General features: G+C 33.7%; 1 protein-coding gene and 1 non-coding gene across 6 annotated transcripts in view; both read left to right on the forward strand.

Moving 5' to 3' along the window:
- The window catches only part of SENP6 (SUMO specific peptidase 6), a 110629-nt gene that overhangs the window by 37333 nt on the left and 48016 nt on the right, over positions 1–25280 (forward strand). For 2 of the 5 annotated variants that reach the window (XM_060114991.1, XM_060114988.1), the window contains exons 6-7: positions 4887–4907; positions 14645–14715. The exons of 1 other annotated variant lie outside the window; for it this stretch is intronic. In XM_060114991.1, the coding sequence (XP_059970974.1) occupies positions 4887–4907; positions 14645–14715 (92 nt within the window). The remainder of the gene's footprint in view (positions 1–4886; positions 4908–14644; positions 14716–25280) is intronic. 2 more of the 5 variants (XM_060114989.1, XM_060114990.1) reach the window with 2 other exon arrangements.
- Positions 10795–10898, forward strand: LOC132500462 (U6 spliceosomal RNA). The gene has a single exon (XR_009534051.1). It is a non-coding gene; the product is annotated as a U6 spliceosomal RNA (small nuclear RNA).

The raw sequence follows: 25280 nt of genomic DNA on the forward strand, positions 1-25280 counted from the left end.
CAGAAATCTTCAGCTGGGAGTTTAGTTCTGATGAGTAAAACTACAGTTATTACCTTTCTTTGTAAGGTTTATAAGATTTCATAGCATCAAAGTAAATCACATTATTAGTTTTAAATGTTTGAGAAATTTTTGTTTTCATAAATTTGAATGTTCTCATTGATCATGAAAGTACTACTTGAATCTTGAAATAATGAACATAACAGTGTAATGCTTGGTGTTTTTAAATGCTTTTGAGGTTTTTCATAACCATTTTTGGATGGTTATGAAATTTCAGTTGAATTTCAGTTCTTCGTCAGTTTCAGTTGACCAAGAAATCTTAGGCTCCAACAATTAGAAAAATAATTTATCTCTTTATTTCTTGCATTTTGAATAGTTGCATAAAATTTTTATAACTAGTAAAATTTAAAGATTTTTTTTAATATATGCTAGATGTTGTTCTTCATTTTTTAAATGTTGATCTAGACTGCTACTCATTCAGAAAATGTGTCCTGACTCTTACCCTTGCTGTATTTGCTATTTATGTAGATTTGCTATAACAGAGATTTTCAACTTAAATACCTTAAGTCATTCTCATACTTTAGGACAATAAGAAAACCTTTCCTTTGCTTAACTGTATTATTTTTCATAGTTTTGACATAAGATATTTCAGAAAATCAACTAAAAAGATGGAGAAATTACTATACATACCACAAAATTGGCTTGCCTTACAAATCAAGCTTTCCGGCCTACATGTGGCACAAACATGAGAACAAACAATAAAAGGAGAGTAAGTAGTGGGAGGGAAGAAGGATAGACACACTGTTTCTCACACACTGATCACATTGATAGAATTCATCGCTAAGAAAGATCTGTCTACTTGCTATTCTGAAAATGTGGTCTAAGTTGAAGTACTGATTTATATTCAAGTGATATATTCTACAGCCAAAATTATTATTGGTTTAGAAGTTATCTACCAGTTTAGAATTATTTACACTATGCCTTATTCTCCCCATCCCTCCTTTCTTCATTGGTAATGTTAAAAAACTGATTCCAGTTTGGGAATTGGTTTGTGTTTTGTTTTGTTCTAGGTCCTGGCACATCTTATACCTTGCCATGTGTATCATTGCTCATCTGTATAAAAGATTAGATTCTGTTAATAGGAAGCGGTATTTACTAGTAATATACTGTTTCTCACACACACACACACACACACACACACACACACCTAATTTAATTTGTATTTAAAGAAACAATCTATTAAGGAAAACAGATTCTACTTATGTTTGTCTCTTATAAAATAAACATTTCTTAGTCCTACTGCAGTGTGACTGTCATTAAAAAGATTTTGAAGTTCAAATACCAGTCATTGAGAGTTTTTCCACTTTTCTTCCTTCAAAAATATTGAGTGATTTATGCTACATACCAGGCATAGGTACAAAGTAGTCAAAGATGAATATGACAGTATTTGCCTTGAAGCTCAAGTGTGGTTAGGGTAAAGGACAGAAAGGTAAACAAATGATTACCTGGTGAGTGCAGTGTAGAGATATACAAAGTATGTGTAGTACTGTTTACAGAGAAGGGAGCAGTGAGGAGTTCACAAAGGAAGTATTAAAGAAGCTTTGAGTGTTTTGCTAAAAGAGAACACTCCGTGCATTAGGAACCACATCTTCAAAGGCATGAAAAAAGCCTTCACCTGAGATGATTGCTACCAAACTTTTGGTTTTAATTAGTGTAGTGTTGGCACAATTGTCAGGCCTCAGATGAGGATGAGCACACTGGCTTTTACAGTTTCTCCTAATTTTTCTTATTTTCTCAACTCTTAATTTGAAATTATTAAAGGAAATGCCACCAGTTGGTAATTCACACACATAATCCATTACTCCTGGGGTGAGTGGTATAACTTGTCTTTTAAGTAAATCAGACCTGCATTTTGAATAATTTGTAAGATATGGGAACAAGTGTTTCACACGTTTTTATTTTTTTTTTATTTTATTTTTTATTTTTATTTTTATTTTTTTTTGCTGTACGCGGGCCTCTCACTGCTGCGGCCTCTCCCGTTGCGGAGCACAGGCTCCGGACACACAGGCTCCGCGGCCATGGCTCGCGGGCCCAGCCGCTCCGCGGCATGTGGGATCGTCCGGGACCGGGGCACGAACCCGTGTCCCCCGCATCGGCAGGCGGACTCTCAACCACTGCGCCACCAGGGAAGCCCTCACACGTTTTTAATCTAAAAGAAATGAGTATCAGATCAGATTAGCTGCTATTTGGAGAATATTATGATTGCAATCAGTTTTCTTACTGCTATTCCAAATGTTAATTTAATTCATATTTAAAAGATAGATTGTTTATATACTAGCAGTGATGGAGGAGGATAGTATTAGTATGGAAGAAATGAAATGGAGAAAATTAAAAATCTTTATAACTATACCATCTCCACTCCTAACTTTAACCACACTTGGAAAAAGAGCACATTTACTGGTTTATGTTTTATTTACATTTTCACTTTTTTTTTTTTTGTTTTTAATTGAGGATAGGTAGAAAGACTTAAAAGGACCATAGGGGGAAATGAATGTCTACAAAAGCATATATAATCCATAAATGGGAAAATGGGCTCCTGGAATAAGCAAGTTTTAATTATTAATGAAAAGCACCACTTTGAAAGAATGTTTGAAATCCAAAATCAGGTCATGGGTACCAGAATCAATCAGTCTATCTTTTTTCTTTCCTTTTTTAAAATTTTAAGAGCAGAAATAGTCCAAAAAGAATGTAAGTCGACATTTTTACAAAGTCCTACGTTAACTGATAATGGCTTCCCGTCTCATTTTTTAAAAGCTTTTTTCTTTCTTCTTCTTCTTCTTCTTTTTTTTTTTTTAATATATATAAACTCTTCTAGGGCAGGGCTTTGGTAATAAACACATATTGAGGAGTATTGGAGAATTACCATAATGTATAAATTAGATATAGTAAGTGCATTTTTCTCAAGGATAAGAGAAATGAGGATGGTGTATATATTTTTTGGTTTTGTTTTCTTCCTAACTCCCTTGGTTTATTGGAAAGAACCAAACCTGTTTCTTCTACTTCTACTCTGTCTTCTACCTCTTTTACTCTCAACAGGTGAGTTTAAAGAATAAAAACAAGAGAGTACTAAACTCTTCTCACTTCTTGAGCACAACAGTGTAGGGTTGGGAATGGCTAGATTAGGTATTAACGTCTAACTTTTTGTTTTTATTTTACTTTTCCTGGAAATATTACACCATAAGAAATAAGTATATAAGAATAGACAGACTATATTTAAACTTTTATGTTTGTATTTTGTTTCACTTTAATAGGGGCATGATAATTTTCCTTCATTTTTCTGTCATTTGTCCAACATAAATTTATTTTATACAGATTATCCCATTTTTTAAATAGCAGAAGTAAAATTTCAAATGTGGTATTCGTGTAAGTTTATAATAATTCTTTTCCTTACTATTAAAACTTTTCTTAAAATGTGTTTCTTTTCAATGTTGTTTATGTAAAACCAACTTACCATATTATTTTTTCTTAATTTGCTAGGATTAAATTGATATTTTACTGTGTACTTCACATGATAGGAATATGAGTTAATATGGGGACTCAGGGATTTTTGTGAACTATGTTTTGCTTACAGTTCTGAATATTTAGTTTCTTTTGTAATAGGAATAATTCTAGGATGTGAATCTTATTCTAAATTGAGGGTTTTATAATTTTACCCTTGAGTACTTGATATTGATAGCTTTTTAGATTTTCCATGAATTGTGGAGAAGGGTGGACCTTTTATACATTGGACTTTTGGTTAGAGGCCATGATTTTAAGTCCCAGGACTTTTCTTGTGTCCCAAACCGTGTACTGTATTTGTATTTAATCTAAAGCTTTTGTGCAAAAGTTTCAGCCTTAAAAAATTTTTGTTTTCTTACTCAGAAGCAAATACAGTTGGACTTCTGTATCTGGGGGTTCCACATCTGTGGATTCAACCAAGCACAGATAAAAAAAAAATCCAAGGAAAAAATTCCAGAAATTTCCAAAAAGCAAAACTTGAATTTGCTGGTACTCACAACTGTTTACATAGCATTTACATTGTATTAGGTATTATAAGTAATCTAGAGATGATTTGCAGTATATGGGAGGATGTGCTTAGGTTATATGCAAATACTATACCCTTTTATATAAGGGACTTGAGCACCCACTATTTTGTTATCTGCCTTGGGTCCTAGAACCATTCCTGTGCAGATAACCGAGGGATGACTTTAATCACGCCTGACAATGGGATTGGGACCTCTAAAAATTTTATAACTTTTAGGAAGTTGTATTGTTCCTTGAAGACAATTTCTTTAACCACTCTAAAATAACGTATAGGGCCTCCCTGGTGGCGCAGTGGTTGAGAGTCTGCCTGCCGATGCAGGGGATACGGGTTCGTGCCCCGGTCTGGGAGGATCCCATATGCCGCGGAGCGGCTGGGCCCGTGAGCCATGGCCGCTGGGCCTGCGCGTCCGGAGCCTGTGCTCCGCAACGGGAGAGGCCACAACAGTGAGAGGCCCGCATACCGCAAAAAGAAAAAAAATAAAAATAAAAAAATAAAATAAAATAACGTATATCCTCAAATGTTGAATGGTTAAATAAAGCTTTTTCAAGAATTTTTCAATCTTTGTACATACTTTTTTATTCTGTAAATATGTTTAGATATAAATTATTTTCTGTACTGACAAAAATTGAAAGCCAACTTACATATCTGACAAAATTCAAAACACTAGTATATAACATATATATAATGTGTTTAAAACAAATTAATCACAGAGTTTTGCCTTATTGACTGCAGTTACTAAAACTACAATGATATATCAAAAATGAGGTCTTGCCTCTTACATTTTTTTTCTTTTTCATGTTTTAAGCAGTCTGGACCGAAAGGAAAGGTAAGCTCAATATTGATGAAATTAGAGCATGGATACAGCAGTAAAATACCAGATTATTTATATGCTTTGAAAAATGTCCATTGAATTAGAGTTCATCATTAAGTTTATTAATTATTTTAATAAAAAGGAAACTAATAGCACAACATGATATTTGACTTATGTGGGTAATATTTCACCGTAATTCTCAATATATATATATTTTTTCCATGAATGATTATTATATATTATACTGATATGTAACTACTTTCATTTTAAAAATAGAATATTTCAGGATGTTAGTAGTAAAATTGTTTTCAGTTGCTTAATTTAAATATTTCTTGTATTTTAGTGGTAATATTTTTGTTTTATACTTTAGTAGAGTGAGGGGAAAAATAGAAGTAGGATACCTTAAGCTTGGAGTTAAAGCTCTAAACATCAAAAATTTGTGACAGAATTTTATGATCACTCTTTGTTCCCTTTGTAATAACACTGGCAAATTCATCATCCTTTAGCAGAAATGTTGAATAATGTAAATAACATGGAAACAAGTTTTTAAGAACACACATTTCTTAGAATAGTGAAATGATTGTAGTTGTTCTAAATCAAATGCCCATAAGAATAGCTCCTCTCCTCAATGTATGTATGTGGAAATTTTTGTGCATGTGCATATCTTTTTTTCTTGCTTCCATGAGTCTCAAGAACCTTTTATGAATTCTCCCCTCCCAAAACAGGTAAACAGCCCTTGTTTTAAACCAGTACTTTCATATCATTGGTGATGGCCAAAAGAAGGGACATTCTATAATTTTATTTAATTATGTAACTTTGACTATAATTTTGTTTAAAGGTATAGAGGAGGCAAAGAGGACAACTTGCAGTATATATTCCATCTTACTTCATGAACACCAGGTTTCTGAACTAAAGATGATCCTGTCAGCAAAAGATTTAGGCATATTTTATAATTCTGAAGTACTTCACAGTTCTTACCTGGTTGAAATGAATGGGTTGTGCAAATATTTTACTACCTTCCTCCTGGGAAAGAAAAATTATTTTTCTATTGTCTCTGTTTTTCTCTTTGAGTAAATTATTATTTCTTGTCAGACATAGATGAGTCATTTTATATCTTTTGAATTTTTAATTCATAAGTGACTGTATTTTGGGGAGAAGATCATTAATAAGATGTTTTTAAGTAACTATACAGTCACACGTGAACCAGACTGTTGTTTTATAGAAATAAATAAATTCTTTCCTTTATGTTATAGTACATAAAATATAGGTACTGTTATATTATCAGAATAGTATAAAGATCTTAGATTATTCTCTTACAATAGCCTTGGTGGGTTTATACTGATTTTTTTCTACTGCTTTGGCTTCTTATGCATATTTCTGTTGTGGAAATTTATTCATTGATACATTCAGCAAATATTTCAATGACTCTATGTGCCAGGCACTCTTCTAGGGGCAGACAAAAATCCCTACTCTCTTGGAGCTTATATTCCTGTTGGAATAATACTGGAATAGAAGTCAGAGATGTAAAATTAAGTAACCAGCATTACCAGTAGGCACATAACTTACTCTAAAATGGGGATAATGATATTTGTCCAATGTTAAAGGAGATTTGTGAAGAACAGAGATTTGTTCTGTTATGAGATAATTATTTGAAACTGACATATACACTGTAAAGTTTGAAATTTCTGTAATAATAGGTGCTGAAATTCTTTGTCTTTTTGTACCAACGTTACCGCCAGGGGCTAGGCGTGAAGCAGCAGCTATTTGTAAAATATGTTATGATGAATACACTGGAGTGCTTTATTCAGCAGCTTAGTTACTGTTAGGTTCAATTTAGCCCATCAATCCTTTGGAATCTCACCTATAATTATTTTATCTTTGTCAGAGATAAACTAAGAAGAACTTTTGTGTCAGTAGATTTGACTTTGTAAATTTTTTTTACGTAAGCCATTTTTCCTCCCTCATGAACAAAGCCACATCTTTTTTTTCTGACCTTTGAAAAGTAATAGAAAGTCTTTTATCTTTATCCCTTAACACATGAAGGACTGTAAATCTCTGATCTAAATGATTTCTTTAAAAGAGGATGGTTTATCTAATAAACAAAAGTTAGGTAGTTGTGGAAGGTTAATCTTTTCCAGGTTTTTTCCCTTTGTACTGTATACTGGTCACAGTGAGGTATATTTTAGGTTTAAAACCAAAAAGCTGGAGTAAAAATTAAACAACGACACTAAGGTCCAGAGCTTGCAAACTTAAAAACTGTGCTGCCATTTTTCTTTGTTGTGGGTGACTTTGACAACTTGAATGACTTGAATTCTTTTCTGACTCTTGGACAGTTGGGTTGTGAATATAGTGTATGTGGTATAGCACCAGCAACCTAGAATATTTAATCTGGTATTGGAACTTTTTTTTTCCTCCTTAGATAAAGACAGTTGACCTGTTATGAAACTGAAGCACATAGTAATTTTCAAATTAAAAAATTTTTAAAATATTTTTATTGCAAATATGTGAGTATCGTAGAGAATTTTGAAACAACAAAAAGATACAAAGGGAAAAGAATACAATAAAAGACATATATGAAACACTAGAAATGTTTACTTAAAGCAGGTATTTGAAAAGACAAGTATTACAATGAAAGATTTTATAATTTTTAAAAAGCTCTTATAATCGAAAATTACATCATTAGTATCTTTATGCATTTCTTTCCAATATTCTTTTTCCTGTGTACTTTTAAATATACCTGATACACGCAGTCATAATAAAAGTACAGCTGCATATTCTGAGTTTTCACCTAACAGTATGTCCTAGCCTTTTCCCCTGTTAAGTTGGCTTCTAAAAATGATTTGTAATGATTATGTAATACCTTGTCCTGCAGATATACATAATTTATTTACCCATTAGTCCATTTCTTGTTGTTTTTCACTGTTGTATATGACAGAGGTCCCCATCCTTTTTGGTACCAGGGACCGGTTTCATGGAAGACAATTTTTCCATGGAAGGAGGTGGGCAGGGGATGGTTCAGGCCGTAATTCGAGCGATGGGGAGGGGCAGACGAAGCTTCGCTCCCTCACCGGCCGCTCACCTCCTGCTGTGCGGCCCGGTTCCTAACAGGCCGCGGACCAGCCGAGGCCTGGGGGTTGGGGACCCCTGGTATATGACACATAGATGAACAACTTTGCATGTAAATCTCTAAGTGCATCTCTTAAGATAAATCTCTGGGAAAGGATTCTTTGGGCTAGGTTACAGATGTTTTTAATGCTCTTGATAGGTATTGCGAAATTGTTTTGCAGACAGGTGGTACCAATTTATATTAGCATTATAAATTGGTGTCTCAAGGTATCTGAAAATAAAATTATATTCAGATGGTATTGCCTTCCTTAGAATTATGAGTCATCTGAAACCTTAGATATAATAAGACCATAGCAAGGTGATAGACTACAAGACTAATAATATTAATAATTTTTTATTCACTCTGATCAATTGCAGTATATATTGGAAAGACCAAAATTTCATTCACAGTAGCAACTAAAATTAAATATTCAGTAATAAAATTAATGATGTGTAGATCCTTTATAAATATATCTAAAGAACCTGATCTGAGGCATATATTAGGTTCCTGGTTGGTTATTTGAAATCAGTGCTCCTTAAAATAAACTTAATGCAATTTTAGTCAGACATCTTGCTGACTTTGTTATTTTAGGAAATTTGGCCAATTGATTCTAAAGTTTATTTAGGAGAGTAAATATTTGAGAAAAGTAAGAGACGAAACTTATTTTATAAAAAGAAGAATAAGTGGGGGAAGAGAAGAATGACATGTCTTACCACATAATAAAGCATACTGTGAAGAAAACAGTGATTGGATATGGAAACGTTGGAAAAAAGCCTAGAAAGTGGAGCAGTAAACAGACTAGAGATTCCAAGTATATTCACTTTCCAGCTAACCTGTCTAATCAATAAATGTTTAGTTTACAGTGCCTGAATTATGGTATTTGCACATAGGCTAATATTTTGAATTACTTTATGGTGGCTCTGCATGGTGGCCAGTGGTTCAGTTTTTACATTACCACTCTTGTTCAGCATGATTGTACAATTATTTGACGTGATAAATACACTTCTAATTACGTACTGCCTCTTAGTTATACACATTTATTACTTCCAAATATTTATCAAGTGCCTGCTGTGTTCTAGGTATAAGGATACAGTGATGAACAAAACAAACAAGATATCTGCTCTCGTGTAGTTTACATTTTGATGGGCAAAAACTGATAATGAACAAGTAAAACACCAAAAAATAAGTTCTGTGTAAAAAAGTACAATTGGATGATGTGGTATAGAGTGACAGTATGGTTTCTTTAGATGTTCAGAGAGACACTCAACTATGAAGCTAACATTTAAGCAAGGACTGAATGAACGGTCAGCCATTCAGTGATCATAGAGATGGCTTTTCCACATAGGGAAGAGGTGGTGCTAAGATATTAATGCTGGAGTGAGTTTGGCATGTTCAAAGGACAGAAAGAAGGACTGCGGGGTGGGTTTGGTTAAGGTCAGCTAGGGCCCCTAGATCATAAAAGGCTTTCTGTAAGATGATCTGAAGAGTTTGGGTTTTATGTGGTACACTCACTAGAAGCTTTCAGGTCATTTTAGGTAGGGAAGTGTTATTACCTGATAAATCTTTGAGATTTAAAAAAAATAATAATCTTTTGTATATGATTTATAATTTGGCACAATTAAAAACTTAAGTCAAAAAAAAAAAAAAACTAAAAACTTACGTCAGTGGCATTCAGTTAAGGCTAAGCTTGATTTACTTACCAAAGAGAGATATGCTACAAAAGAAAATCAGTAATAATCTGTGACTATTCAAAACTATCTCAGCAAAGTCTAGGAACTGGAGAGGGAGAAGGGCAGAGTAAAAGGGGGACTGAATGGGGTAGGAGGGGGAAGTAAAAGGGTTTTAAAGATCTCATCCCCTTAGGGATGACGCAGCAGAATATCTTGTTTGAGGAAATAGTTGGAATCTTGAGAACACGTTAATGAACAAAATATGCAGTTGGAATAAGCGTTGAGAGAGGGAAGGTAACTATTTGTTAAATTAACCAGGGGAGGAAAAACAAATGAAAGGTAATTGTGCAAATCAGTAAAAATAGGGGGAAAGAGTGAAAATAAACAAACAGAAATATAAGAAACAACTAATACAGTAAGATGAAAGGAAAACATGAAGTTTATCAGATGCAATAATGATTGTGATCAGGTCGAATATATTTAATAAGAGACAAACTGGTTGAATTAAACCCAGCTATATCACGTTGTTTACCAGAATCAGATATTTATAAAATAACAATTTGTAAGTAAAGGGGTCTCTTGACTCTTAGAGTCAAAAGAAATGCAAACAAAAGGAAAGCATGAGTAGAATTTTAGCAACAAATGAAATAGAATTAAGGATTAGAAGCACTAAATAGTGTAACGGAGCACATTTTATAATGGAGACACTTGATGAGAGTGTAACAACGAGCTGTGTAAAAGCTCCCCTAAAATATCTAAAATGCAAGACGTTCTTGGTTAGAGTACAACTTCGGGAGATTTTAATACATCTCTTCAAAAATTAGATTACAGTTTAAACATGAATTTGGAATAATGCATTTTCATGAAAAGCGAACACATTTAATTTATTTTATAGGAATTTACATCTTGTGAGATCAGTTCGAGCAATGGAACGATTTATAAAATGAGTTTCAAAACCAACTTAAAAAAAAAAAAAAGCAGCACTCAGATCCTGGTTTCTAATACCACTCTAATAAAAGGAACATGGAGAAACGGCTGATTCTAGGGATGGGTTAGGGAAAATACAAAATGATCATAGAGTATCTTGTAGTATCAGAATCCAAACAGGTATTCAAAAAACAAAGGGGTACTTGCTTCAGCAGCACATATACTAAAATTGGAACAATACAGAGATTTTCATGGCCCTTGTATAAGGACGACATGCAGATTGGCAAAGCATTCCATATTTCTGTAAATTTTATGTATGTTTTACCAGAATTTTTAAAAAAAGAATGAGATCACATGAAAGGAACACAGGAGCCAACTGAAAGAGCTCCCAGGGGCCAAAACTGAAACTATTGGATTATAATCTAAAGTATAAAATAAATATCCATGAGTCATACTGGTATAAATGATTGAATAAGTGATTTATTTATTGAACTATCCTGGAGTTTTTATAAGCTGCATAAAATGAATTGGGGAAAACTGACAGGTGTTTATACAGAAGAATTCCAAATATGTGTAGATAGTTTCCTCTTCAGGAAGTAGAGTTTAACTACCTCTGCCCCTTTTGTGGGCTGGACTGATTGGACTTGCTTCCAAATAGAATGTCGAAAGGGAAAATAACTTTGGAGTGGAGAAACCTGGCAAACACTACTTTAGCCAGATGATCAAGGGTAACCTCACTAGTGATGTAAATCATTGATACCATGTAACCCCTGATATGATGTGATGAGATGGGCACTGTCCACCAAACCTACAACTTCAGTCTAATCATGAGAAAAACATCAGACAAACCCACATTGTGGGGCATTCTACAAAATAACTAACCAGTCTCTTCCAAAGTGTCAAGGTCATGAAAAACAGTGGGAAACAAAACAGTCTGGGAAACAAAAAAGAGACTAAGGAGACATGATGACTAAATGCGGTGGATCCTAGATTGGATTCTGGAACAAACAAAGGATATTAGTGGAATAGCTGGTGAAGTTCAGATAAAGCCTGGCATTTAGTTAATAGCAGTGTACAAATGTTGATTTCTTTTTTTGACATATGTATGAGGGTAATGAAGGTGTTAACGTTAAGAAAAACTGGGTAAGGGATATAAGAGAATTCTGAATTGTCTTTTCAAGTCTTCAGCAAATCTAAAATTATTGTAAAATAAAGTTGATTAAAAAAAGAAAAGACAGGTCTGAAGCCTGTCTAACCTTTAATAAGGATTCTGATGTTATTTAAAGAGTTCTGCACAGAAGGGAAAAAAAAGCTCTCCAGTTCATTTTATGCAGCTTGTAAAAACGCTGGGTCCATGAAGTGAGGTTTTCTCTAAAACTTCTATACAGAACACAAACCCTCAGAAGCAAAAAAAATGCTCCCGCTTGGTAGAAGACAGAAGATAGGGACACTTCTCTGTTTCTGCTTGGTTTGAGGTAGGAAAGAAAATCCACCGGGAAATTAAATTCTAGCCTTAAGCATCATACTAGTTTGGAGTTTGAAATTTTAGTGTCTGTAGAGTGATGGAACTCTCAAATTAAGAAATTAACATGAAATTTCATTTTTGATTACCTAACAAAGTTTCTTTTAAAAACTAAGTTTTAAAGAACACAAGATTACAGCTAGAAAGTTCTTTTAATTCCCGTATTAAACAAATTCTACTTTTATTCTGAAATTCTTGTATTCTTATATTATACTTAAGGTATGCTTTTATTTCTGTAATTTACTCATTATAATACATTTTTAAAAATAATCTGCTCTGTCTGTATAGGGAAAGATGTAATAAATATTGGATACAGAATGGCCATAAGGTTTGGAAATGTTGGCAAATATACATAATTTTTAACATTACATTACAATACATGATAGGTCATGGATGTTACATGTGATATATTCAGTGCGTTGTTCGTTCCTCATCAGCAGTGCATGGTTCAGTGCACTGTGTCAAACAGCAAAGAGCAGTGTGAATTAGTGCAGCATTTTCAGAAATCCCTGCACATCTATGATATGTTGCCTCCAATGATTTTTGCCAGTTATTACTGAATAAACCTGTGTTTATAGCATACCCCAGAATAAGTAATGAAGCAGACCAAAATCCAAAATATGTATTTCAGATTTTGTGGCCACTCTGTCAAATTATTTTGCTTGTTGATAATCCTTAGTATTTAAGAATACCTACTGTTTCTGTTGTCCACTATTTAAAAAATATATAATGCATAGAGGTTTTGTAGTTTAATATAACTGTATCATCATATTTTGCTTCAGATTTATTGACTCGGTTGCATTTTATAGTTGGTATCTTTACTTTTCCAGTATAGAGTTATAAAAATTAGAGATTAAAAAATTGTTTTAAAGATAAGACTATGTTATATCGTTTTTAGTGTGAGCACGTGTAGTATATAAAAACATGCATTTTTTTAAAGCTTAATGTAGTTAGGAGCTGAAAACCTACCTTATTTTTAATAACACTAGTACCACTATCTCTAAGGCAAATTCTCATCTTCACAACTCGTATCCTCACGAATCTTAAAATTTTGACAGTGTGAAAATTACCCAGTTGTACCAAATGCTGCTCAGGAATAATATTTGAAATGGTGAAAACACCGTTACTCATCAATATTGGTGCAGTTTGCCAAGATTCAGATTCTGGTGTTGGTATTTAATAGTTGTGTGACCAAGGGCAAGTTAATTAACCTCATTGTGCCTCAGTTTCCTCATCTGTAAAGTGCTAACAATAGTATTTACTTTATAAGGTTATTGTGAAGATTAAAGTAATTAATAGATACAAAGCACTTAGAACAGTACCTGGCACATGATGCTCACTATTTGCTAACTGCTGTCACAAATACACTACTATCACTACTCTTATTATTTTCTTCTTGTGTCATTTTCATATTTTGTTTTCAATTTAGGTGCTCTGACTTTTACAATATAAGAATATGAAATCCTTACAGGAAAATTCCTTTAGGATTTTTGTTTAATTAATTAAATTAATTATATTGCCCTGTGATAAGTATTGATCACTCAGGTGAATGCAGATAACATTACAAGTAACAGAATAACCTCCTTTAATTCCCCCGTTAAATAAAATGGAAATATTTTTAGAAGCTTTTGTTTAGGATAGGAAGGTAGCTATTATAGCTCCCTGGTTTATTGCATTTTTTTGCAAACCTCCTTCTTTAATGCTTTTACCCCAAAATTAGCTATAGGTTTTTTGCTTTTCTCCCAAACTATTGTATATTTGGACTTCTATAGTGTTTTAGGATCCTTATTTACTAAGGATTCCTGTTCAGAATTCTGAAAATTGGTTAGGTGTGAAGTCTGACAATATAATATATTTTTTAAAGTATAATTATACCCCCATAATGTAGTCATATTATAAGACTAAAATACTTATTTCATGATTTCTAGTTTTGTACATAACATTTTTTGTACTGCTTTTGGAATTATCCTCAAGGACAAGATCTTATTTATTCACTCTTTATTCTTTATTCATTGATCTTTAAACAACTAGAAGCATTTACAGCAAAATTGGGCAAGTTGAGTATTTATTATAAGCTAACTTTTTTTATTCCAAAAATGCATGTGACAATGAAATATTAGGAGTTTTTTTAAAGTTTTTTTAACAGATTATGAAGACAGTTCCAAAAGAAAAATTCTAAAGTTTTGTGTATTGGGGGAATAAATATATAACTTTCCAAAGTAACTACTTTGAAAGGACAAATACTTGTATTTATTTATTAAATATTTGTTTGAAAGACTGCCTGCTGTCAGCTTTCATAGACTGACAGTTCAAATAAAATATAGTCACTGCCCTTAGGGATCTTATAGTGCATTAAGGTTTACTATATTTGGGTAATATAGTGTTACTATTTTATAGTACCACTTTTTATATGACAAACAAGCTATGATTTGCTTTTGATAAACATATTTTAAGTATTCCCTCTACTTTTTCATTTTAAAAATATTTTTTTCTTTTAGACTGAAACTATATAAATTTCCTTTTCTAGGAAAGAATACCCACCTCATGTCCAAAAATTTGAAAGTAATCCTGTAAGGTTAAGTCGGCCCCAAAGTGTTGGTAAGTGTGCAGTTTTTTTTGTTACACCTGTGAAGGGTTTTGAGTAGTTGTAAGGAAGGTAGAATAGGAATATGGTACCAGTTTTAGAATATTCCCAGGTATAATAGAAATATATAGACCCATTTTTTTATAATTGATTTGAGAATTTATTTATTTTAATTGTGACCTGAAATCATTGGGGAATGATTCAAGGAGTGCACATTCAGGTGATTATAGTTGGAAATCTTTTTGATTATATTAGCATTGTTGTTAAACTCAGGATCCAAATATTAACTCTAGGTGGGTTATAGCTTCAAAATTGTGTTTTGTTGCTCTTTGTTATAATCTTACATTATGTGATTTTCTTGATTAAAATGGTTTTGATCCTAAAATTTAGAATACATTAGGCACTGAATTAAAAAGAGTCCATACCTGATAAAACTGTGCTAATAGTAGATGTTGGAAAATTATTGTAAGTAGAAGTTTATATTTGCATTGAAATAATTTTTAATACAGTGATATATTAAGCAAAAATCAAATAAGAGATAGCATTTATGAAAAATGTTTCACCATCAAATTGATGTTCATTATCTAGAATACAGATTCTTAATCTGTGTGTCCATCTTGTTTGTCCCAGACCTTTGCTTGTTTATTTATTTATTTTTTGACTTTTTAAAAAAAATATAGTTGATTTATAATATTATATTAGTTTCAGATGTACAGCATTGTGATTCAGTATTTTTACAGGTTACTCTTTATTAAGTTATTACAAGATAATGGCTGTAATTCCCTGTGCTATGGAATATATCCTTGTTGCTTGTATATTTTATGAATAGTAGTTTGTATCTCTTAATCCCATAGGCCTTTGCTTATTTAAATAGCACTACGGGCTCTTATTATCCAAAATCTAATGATTTTAAGCAGCTCCAGTGGGTAAGACTCCGTGCTCCCAGTGCAGGGGCCCGGGTTCGATCCCTGGTCGGGGAACTAGATCCCGCATTCATGCCACAACTAAAGAGTTCACATGCTGCAACTAAGAGTCCACGTGCCACAACTAAGAAGTCTGCATACCACAACTAAAGATCCTGCATGCTGCAACTAAGACCCAGTGCAGCATAAATAGATAGGTAGATAGCAGCTAGGTTTTCCTGACTGCCAGCAGTTTGTTGTTTCTTTCTTTCTTTTTTTTTTTTTTTGAAGCACCTATATTTTTCTTCTAGTTTAGGTGAAAATCTTTTATGCATATATTGAACATAACCTATTTTATAAAGAGAATATTCCAAACTTAGCTTCATCCTTTCTTAACAACTTTGCAGTTATGAATGTGAATTATTATACTTCGCAATGCATAGTTCTGTTCACTAAGTTTATTAAGTGTAGTAATAATGACTAGCCTCTTTAACATTCACACCTTAAACCTTTACTGAATTCTTAATCTGCCCTAGATGCTGAGTCAGATGCTTTACATTCATTATTTGTTTTTATTGTCGCTCCCTACCCAAGATCTCAATAAGCTAAATTCAACTTTACCTACATTTTGTACAGAGGAGGAAATTGAGGCTCAGAGGGATTACACAGCTTGCTCAAGGACACAGACTAGTATTGGAATCCAGGTCTAGTTAATGCTAAAGTCCATGCATTCTCTTAACCACTGTGCTTTACTATTTTCTCCTTAGATCAGAAAGAAACTTACTCCTAATCCTTAGGGAAGAACTGCACAATATGTACTATTATCATTCCCTTTACACAGATGCATTTCAGTAAGTTAAGTGATTTGGCCCATTATATGGTTTTTAGATACCAATCAGCCCCAGACTTTTTTGAAAAATTTTTTGTTTATTCAACAATATTCATTAAGTAGATAAGAATAACCTTTTTTAAAGAAAAACTTTTTATTTTGAAATCATTTTAGACTACTGGAAAGTTATTAAAATAGGACTCATTTACCCTTTACCCAGCTGCTCCTAATGTTAACGTGTTCCAATCATGGTACATTTACAAAACTAAGAAATTGGCATTGGTATAACATTCTTAACTAAGCAACAGACCTTGGTCTCATTTCACCAGTTTTTCACTGGTAACTTTTTTCTGTTCTAAGATCTAGTTTGGGATCTTACATTGCATTTGTTTGTCACATCTCCTAAGTTTCCTTGACAATTTTGAAGAGTAATGGACAGTTACTTCATAGAATGCCTTTCTGTTTGGAAGTTTGTATGATGTTATCTTATGATTAGATTGAGGCTATGCATTTTCGGCAAGACTTTCATGAAAGTGATGTTGTGTCTTTTTCTACACATTATATCAGGGGTTGTATGATGTTGATTTGTCTTACTGATGGTGATATTAAACATGATACCTTGGTTAGGTGGTTTCTGCTGGGTTTCTCCACTGTAAAATTATTTTTTTTCCCTTTGTACTTAATAAAGATTTTGGGAGAGATACTCTGACACTATGCAGATACCCTCTTTTTCCTCAAAATTGCACCCACTGATTTTGCATCTTTTAGTGGATCTTGCTGGCAACAATTATTATTTGGTGTTATCTAATGGTAATTTTCTATTTTCTTTATTTCTTTTACATTTATTAATTAAAATTCTTTTGTAGGAAAGAGCTGTACCGTCTCCTTTACTTACCTATCCACTTTATGCCTGTGGACTCATAATAAAGTGTGTGTGTAAATACATACTTATATACATATATATATATACACACATATACATATATATAACATATATACATATATATATTATATATATGTGTGTGTATATATATGTATATCTATCTATATCTATCTATATATATATAGATAGATATAGATAGATATATAGGGTTGGCCAGAAAGTTTCTTTGGTTTTTAAGCAAAAATAAAAGACACATTTTTGATTTTCACCAAGAACTTTATTGAACAATGTATTCACCCTTTTGTTCCACTACCTTCTGCCATTTTTCAGGCAACTTCATAATTCCATGTTCCCAAAACTTTTTATCTTTTCGAACAAAGAACTGTACCAGTTGCCTTTTACAGTCTTTCGGAGAATAGAAATTTTTTCCATTAAGAGAATTTTGTAAAGGCCGAAATAAATGTAAATACAAAGGTGCAATGTCTGGTGAATACGGTGGATGAATCAGAACTTCCCAGCCAAGCTGTAACAGCTTTTGCCTGGTCATCAGAGGAACACGTGGTCTTGTGTTATCCTGATGGAAGATCATGCGTTTTCTGTTGACTAATTCCGGATGCTTGTCGTCGGGTGCTGCTTTCAGTTGGTCTAACTGGGAACAGTACTTGTTAGAATTAATTGTTTGGTTTTCCAGAAGGAGCCCATAATAGAGGACTCCCTTCCAATCCCGCCATATACAGAACATCACCTTCTTTGGACGAAGACCTGCCTTTGGTGTGGTTGGTGGTGCTTCATTTCACTTGCCCCACGATCTCTTCCTTTCCACATTAGTGTACAGTACCCACTTTTCATAGCCCGTCACGATTTGCTTTAAAAATGGAACGTTTTCGTTACATTTCAGAAGAGAATCATGTGGAGAAATACGCTCAAGGTTTCTTCCACTTAACTTCTGTGGATCCCAAACATCAAAGCAGTTAACATAACCAAGCTGGTGCCAGTGGTTTCAACTCTTGATTTGGATATTTTGAGTACGTCGGCTATCTCTCGTGTGGTATAATGTTGATTGTTCTCGATTTGATTGCTATCAACTTCAGGTGGTCTACCCGACCGTGGAGCATTGTCCAGCAAGAAATCTCCAGCACGAAACTTCACAAACCAACCACTTTTGACACATTTGATCAATCACAGCACCTTCCCCATACATTGCACAAATCTTTCTTTTTCGTTTCATTTGCGTTTTTAACCTTTCTTGAAATAATAAAGCATAATGTGCCAAAAACGTTGCTTTTTTCTTCCATCTTCAATATTAAAATGGCCACACAAAAATTCACCAATTTTTATAAGTTTTGTTTTAATTAAATGCACACTGATATGACAACTGTCACAACACAATCTAACAATATTGTTTCAAATGAATTTAAAGACAACTAAGCACTACTAGAGGCATCCTATGGAAAAAACAAACAACTTTTTGGCCAACCCAAAATATATATACACACACACACATATCATGTGGACAGGTAATATTTGTAAACTTCGGGAAAGGGATATTGGTATATTTAACTTGTAAACTATAGCGGCTTTTGTGTTAGGTAGGTACACGTATACTTGTGTATAGTATGAATGACAGTGCTATAACAATATTGCATATATATTGTTGCATAAAGATTGCATTTTATTTTAGGATTTCATTTGGAGATAGTTTTGGGTTTTTTTTAAATAAATTTATTTATTTTTGGCTGTGTTGGGTCTTCGTTTCTGTGCGAGGGCTTTCTCTAGTTGTGGCGAGCGGGGGCCACTCTTCATTGCGGTGCGCAGGCCTCTCACTGTCGTGGCCTCTCTTGTTGCGGAGCACAGGCTCCAGACGCGCAAGCTCAGTAGCTGTGGCTCACGGGCCCAGTTGCTCCGCAGCATGTGCGATCTTCCCAGACCAGGGCTCGAACCCGTGTCCCCTGCATTGGCAGGCAGATTCTCACCCACTGCACCACCAGGGAAGCCTGGAGATAGTTTTTAAAATGGTGAGATTTCAAACCCCAGGATCAGTAGTTACTGGCGTAGCACCTGGAATAATTTTCTCCTAAAAAGAAATCACTTTCTTTTTATAGTTCTTAACACTTAAAGTAACTTCCTTTATTGTTGTTTTTCTCCTTTATTTTGCATTTAAGAGGCACTTAATATGAATTATAGCCATTTATTAGCACTAAGCTAACAAGCATTGATAAGCAGTTCTCTAGGATTAAATTAAAGCTTGTAAACTATTAAGTATAATTTTTGGATAGATCAGATATCCTATTGCTTTTTTGTTTGGTATTCTTTTTATATTTTTTCTAAGCATGTAAAATAACAACATACAACTATAAATTAAGATCTCTTATTTTTTTCTCTATTCTTTCTTTTCTTTCTTAAACTTCCTTTTTGTTTTCCAGTCTGTTGTTTGTATTCTTGTCAGAGAATTAATAGACGTTATATACTGTCTGTGAGTGAACATTTAATTATATTCTTAATGTAATTACATTATGATTTCAACCTAAATCACCTGACTTAGCACTATTTAACTCATGTGCAGAAGAAAAATATCCGCTCACTCTTAACCAGTCAGGGTATCTTCTCCTGGGACTTTAACATATAACTTGCTAGACTTCTATTGCATATATACCCATTTTTTAAAAATGCGTTTATACTATGTTTACTGTTCTGTAACTTGCTTTTTACTTTGTTACGTTATTATCCGGTTTCTATATTCTCATTAAAAGATATTGGAATATCAGAAGAAAACCAGAATGAAAAACACAAAGGAAGTTTAAGAATCAAATAGATGAATTTATATATAGTGGACTTTACAAGTTAATATAGCCAAGACTCTGTGGTCATTTTTTTCATGAATGCATAGTGACCCACTATATTTATGTACCATAATTTGGTTTTTAATGTTTTGATATTATATATATTATTAATAATTTAGCTCATATTATGTATTTTATCTATTACTTCCTTAGATCAAATCCCTAGAAATAAAATTATAAGGACAAAGTTTATGCACATTTTAAAGACTTTTGATATATTACTGCCAAAATGCTTTCTGTAAAGGGTGTCAGCTCCCAGCAAGCAGGATCTGAGTGGGCCTGTTTTCTCACATGCTCCTCAGCAACATTAGATATTACCATCCTTCAGGCTTTTCCAGGCTGATAGGGAAGTAGTATTTGTTTGTTTGTTTTTTAATTTCCTCATTACTAACGAAGCATTTTATGTGTTCAGTGGCCATTTGGATTTCTTCTTTTATTCATGTCTGCCTATTGTCTCCTTTGCCTGTTTATCACATATTTAGCATAAACAAAAGTGATTTTTAAGGAGATTGTAATGAGAATGTGATATATGACTGCCATCTTTATATACTGAAAACCAGTCATAGTAACAGCTACATGATGAAGAAAACCAGCTGTTTTTCTAATTAGTCTTTCTCTTTTGACAGACGATAAAAATAACTTAAAAGTAAATAAATAACCATAATAAAGATAGTTGTTTGTGTTCTAACTATCCTTGAGGTATATAATTTCCAGCAGATATCACAACTAAATTTTCAAACAAAAAAGTTAAGGGCTGTCCTTGCCCCACCCCACCTCCGACTTCTATTATGAAAATTTTCAAAGATACCAAAAAGTTGAAAGACTTTCACAGTGAATACACATATATCTACTACATAGATTCTACAGTTAACACTTTTCTATACTTAACTTTATCACATATCCGTGTATCTAATCATCCATTTATATATAAACTCATCTTATTTTCTTCCAGTGCATTTTAGAGTAAGTTACAGACACCAGTACAGTTTACTCCTAAACACTTCAGCAGGCATATCATTATCTAGAGTTCAATATATGTTTTAGTTTTCTTTTTCTCTTTTGAAATAAAATTTACATACAATGAAATGCACAAGTCATAAGTGTACAGTTAAATACATTTTGACAAGTACACATACCTTACTAACCCAAAGCCCTGGGAAGACATAGTACAAATGATATCATCACTGCAGAAAGTTCCCTTATGTTCCTTTCAGTTACTCCTCATCCCTGCCCCCTCAAAGGTAACTATTTTCATATAAGTGGAATAATACAATGTGTACTCTTTGTTGTAAGTCTTCTTTTCACTCTGGATAGTTTTTTTGAGATTCACCCATGTTGTTGCATGCATTAGTAATTTGTTACTTTAGTGTTCCATTGTATGGCTGTACCAGTTTGTTTATCATTCTCCTGATGATGGACACCTGAGTTGTTTCCAGGGTTTTTTTTGTTTGTTTGTTTGTTTTTGGTTTGTTTTTTTTTTGCGGTACATGGGCCTCTCACTGCTGTGGCGTCTACCGTTGCAGAGCACAGGCTCCAGACGCACAGGCTCAGTGGCCATGGCTCACGGGCCCAGCCGCTCCGCAGCATGTGGGATCTTCCCGGACCGGGGCACGAACCCGTGTCCCCTGCATCGGCAGGCGGACTGTCAACCACTGCGCCACCAGGGAAGCCCATCCAGGGTTTTTTTGTTTGTTTGTTTTAAGATTATGAGTAAAGCTACTATAAATGTTCTTTTTATGGAGGACATTTTTTTTAAAGTTTAGGTTTTAAAATTTATTCTAAAGATCCAACCTATTAATCACTTTTACTTGTCTCATAATATCTTCCATATTCTTACCTTTTCTGCGTATCTGGAAATAGTGTGGTATATTAAAAAGACATTGAGCTAGAAAATCCAGCAGGAAATATCCCAATCTTTTTTTTTTTTTTCATTGAAGTATATAGTTGCTTTACAACTGTTGTGTTAGTGTCTGGTGTACAGCAAAGTGATTTAGTTATAAATATATATTATTTTTCATATTTTTTCCATTATAAGTTATTATAAGATATTGAATATAGTTCTCTGTGCCCTGCAATAGGGCCTTGTCTTGTTGTTTATCTGTTTTATATATAGTAGTTTGTATCTGCTAATCCCAAACTCCTAATTTATCCCTTCCCCACTTTGCTCTTTGGTAACCATAAATTTGTTTTCTATGTCTGTGAGTCTGTTTCTGTTTTTTGTTTTGTTTTTTTAATAAGTGCATTTGTATCATATTTTAGATTTCACATATATAAGTGATATCATGTGATATTTCTTTTCTTTGTCTTAGTATGATAATCTCTAGGTCCATCCATGTTATTGCAAATGAGGTTATTTCATTCTTTTTTATGGGGAAGTAGTATTCCAGTGTGTGTGTGTGTGTGTGTACGCACATATCAGTCTTCTTTATACATTCATCTGTTGATGGACATTTAGGTTGTTTCCATGTCTTGGCTATTGTAAATAGTGGTGCTGTGAACATTGGGGTGCATGTATCTTTTTGAATGAGAGTTTCCTCTGGATATATGCCCAGGAATGAGATTGCTGGGTCATATGGTAATTCTATTTTTAGTTTTTTAAGGAACCTCCATACTGTTCTCCATAGTGGCTGCACCAATTTATATTTCCACCAACAGTGAAGAAGGGCTCCCTTTTCTCCACACCCTCTCCAGCATTTATTGTTTGTGGACTTCTTGGTGATGGCCATTCTGACTGGTGTACAGTGATTCCTCATTGTAGTTTTGATTTGCATTTCTCTGATAATTTGTGATGTTGAGCATCTTTTCATGTGCCTATTGGTCATCTGTATATCTTCTTTGGAGAAATGTCTGTGTCTTCTGCCTGTTTTTTGATTGGATTGTTTGGGGTTTTTTTTTTTTTGTTATTGAGTCATATGCGCTGTTTGTATATTTTGGAAATTAAGCCCTTGTCGGTCTCATCATTTGAAAATATTTTCTCCCAGTCCATAGGTTGTCTTTTCGTTTTGTTTATGGTTTCCTTTGCTGTGCAAAAGTGGGTAAGTTTGATTAGGTCCCATTTGTTTCTTTTCGCTTTTACTTCTATTGCCTTGGGAGACTGACCTAAGAAAACATTGGTAGTATTTATGTCAGAGAATGCTTTGCCTGTGTTCTCTGCCAGGAGCTTTATGGTGTCTCGTGTTAATCTTGGTGTTTGTTTTGTGTGGTCTTGGGTAAACACTCAGTATTCACCTTCTCATCCCCAGAAGGGGGCATTCAATGAAAGCAGCAGTGTCACATAGGTTTCATCTCAAGTACCTCCCTGGAGTACTTTGTTGAGGGTTTGGCACAGTTTAGCAAAAATGACTTCCATGATCAGTTAGATGCTAAAACTTCCATGAGCCTCTTGTTAGGCATTTGCCATTCCTGGACCAGTCAGGTTTTAAATCTTTTGCCATATTATGTTTCTGGCTATAATTTGAAGCTAGTTAATTTTCACATGAATTGTCATAATCTTCTCAAATGTTTTTCTCTTTCCATGGAAGATAGAATCCCAAAAGAATTTGTTAATCCTGACATTGACATTAACTTATTTATGCTTATTGTCTCTTTGTAGATCTACTCTAGTTTCCCATACACTGTCAGTCATTTGCCATACTTCCACATCACGTTGGTTTCAGAAGTTTCATCTTAAAACTTCTAATTAATGTAATTCTTTGCATTTTCTTTTTTTTTTTTGATAAGGACCTCAGTAGAAATTCATTACTTCACATTCACATAGGAGAGAAGGCTTTTAAGTGTGGTCAGTGTGGTAAGAGTTTTTAGTCGGAGTTCAGTACTTAACGTTCATCAGAGAGTCCACACAGGAGAAAAACCATATAAGTGTGATGAGTGTGGTAAGGGCTTCAGTCAAGAGTTCAGATCTTCGAATTCATCAGTTAGTCCACATGGGAGAAAAGTCCTATAAATGTGATGACTGTGGTAAGGGCTTTACCCAGCACTCAAATCTTCAAATCCATTAGAGGGTGCACACAGGAGAGAAGCCTTACAAATGTGATGACTGTGGGAAGGACTTTAGTCACAGCTCAGATCTTCGCGTTCATCAGAGGGTCCATACGGGGGGGAACCCTATACTTGTCATGAATGTGGGAAGGGCTTCAGCGAGAGTTCCAAACTTCTCACTCACCAAAGAGTACATACTGCAGAAAAACCCTATAAATGTAAACAGTGTGGGAAGGGCTTCAGTCGGCGTTCACATCTTCTCATTCATCAGAGAGTCCATACAGGAGAAAAATCTTTTGTTTCTCTTTGGTTATCCTCTCCTCTCTACAGATTGACCTTCTGTTTACTCACTCTGTGCATGCTTATAATATTCTTTGCATTTTCTGTCTCTTTCCTTTAGTTCCTTATAGATAATCTTGATTTAGGAGGTCAAGATTTTAAAATCGTTTTTCTCCATTATCTTGGGTTTTTTTTTTTCCGTTTTTGGTGCCAAAATTTATTTTCTTAAAAATCTAAAAACCTCTTAAAATCATTTTGTAATAACACAGTGATACAGAAGGGTTTCCATATTACAGATGTAACTTCAATGAAGAAGGGTATACTAGTATATATAAACTTGTAAAATAAGCTTTGGGGGAACATATAAACATTAGGTGTTCAGTATGAACATTTTATATTTTCAGGTGAGGTGCAGGTGCAGAAATCTGAGATTACTGATTGCTAGAACGTTATTTAGTTGAGCCCACGAAATGATTACAGGGTTGGGATTTTTAGGCCATAAATTAGGATTAAGTACAACGTTGAAGGCAATATTTAAAAAGCCATCTTAGAGGGTATAAACCTTTAAGTTGGGAAAGCAATTTCCTTTTTACCTGATTTCTCAAAATTAATTTCTCCAAAATTAATTTTCTCGAAGTAATTAGTGAGCCAATTCATAGTATTAGCTTATTTAACATTAGCTCTTTGGGTACTTTGTATATTGGTTCTGTGGTTTTTTTTTTGGTTTTCTTGTTTGTTTGTTTGTTTTTTGTTATCTATTTTGTGTATAGTAGGGTATATTTGTCAGTTCCAATCTCCCAATTTAACCCTCCCCCTGCTCCCCTAGTAACCATAAGATTGTTTTCTATATCTGTGACTCTATTTCTGT

Source organism: Mesoplodon densirostris, chromosome 12, assembly GCF_025265405.1.
Source record: "Mesoplodon densirostris isolate mMesDen1 chromosome 12, mMesDen1 primary haplotype, whole genome shotgun sequence".
Classification (NCBI taxonomy): domain Eukaryota; kingdom Metazoa; phylum Chordata; class Mammalia; order Artiodactyla; family Ziphiidae; genus Mesoplodon; species Mesoplodon densirostris.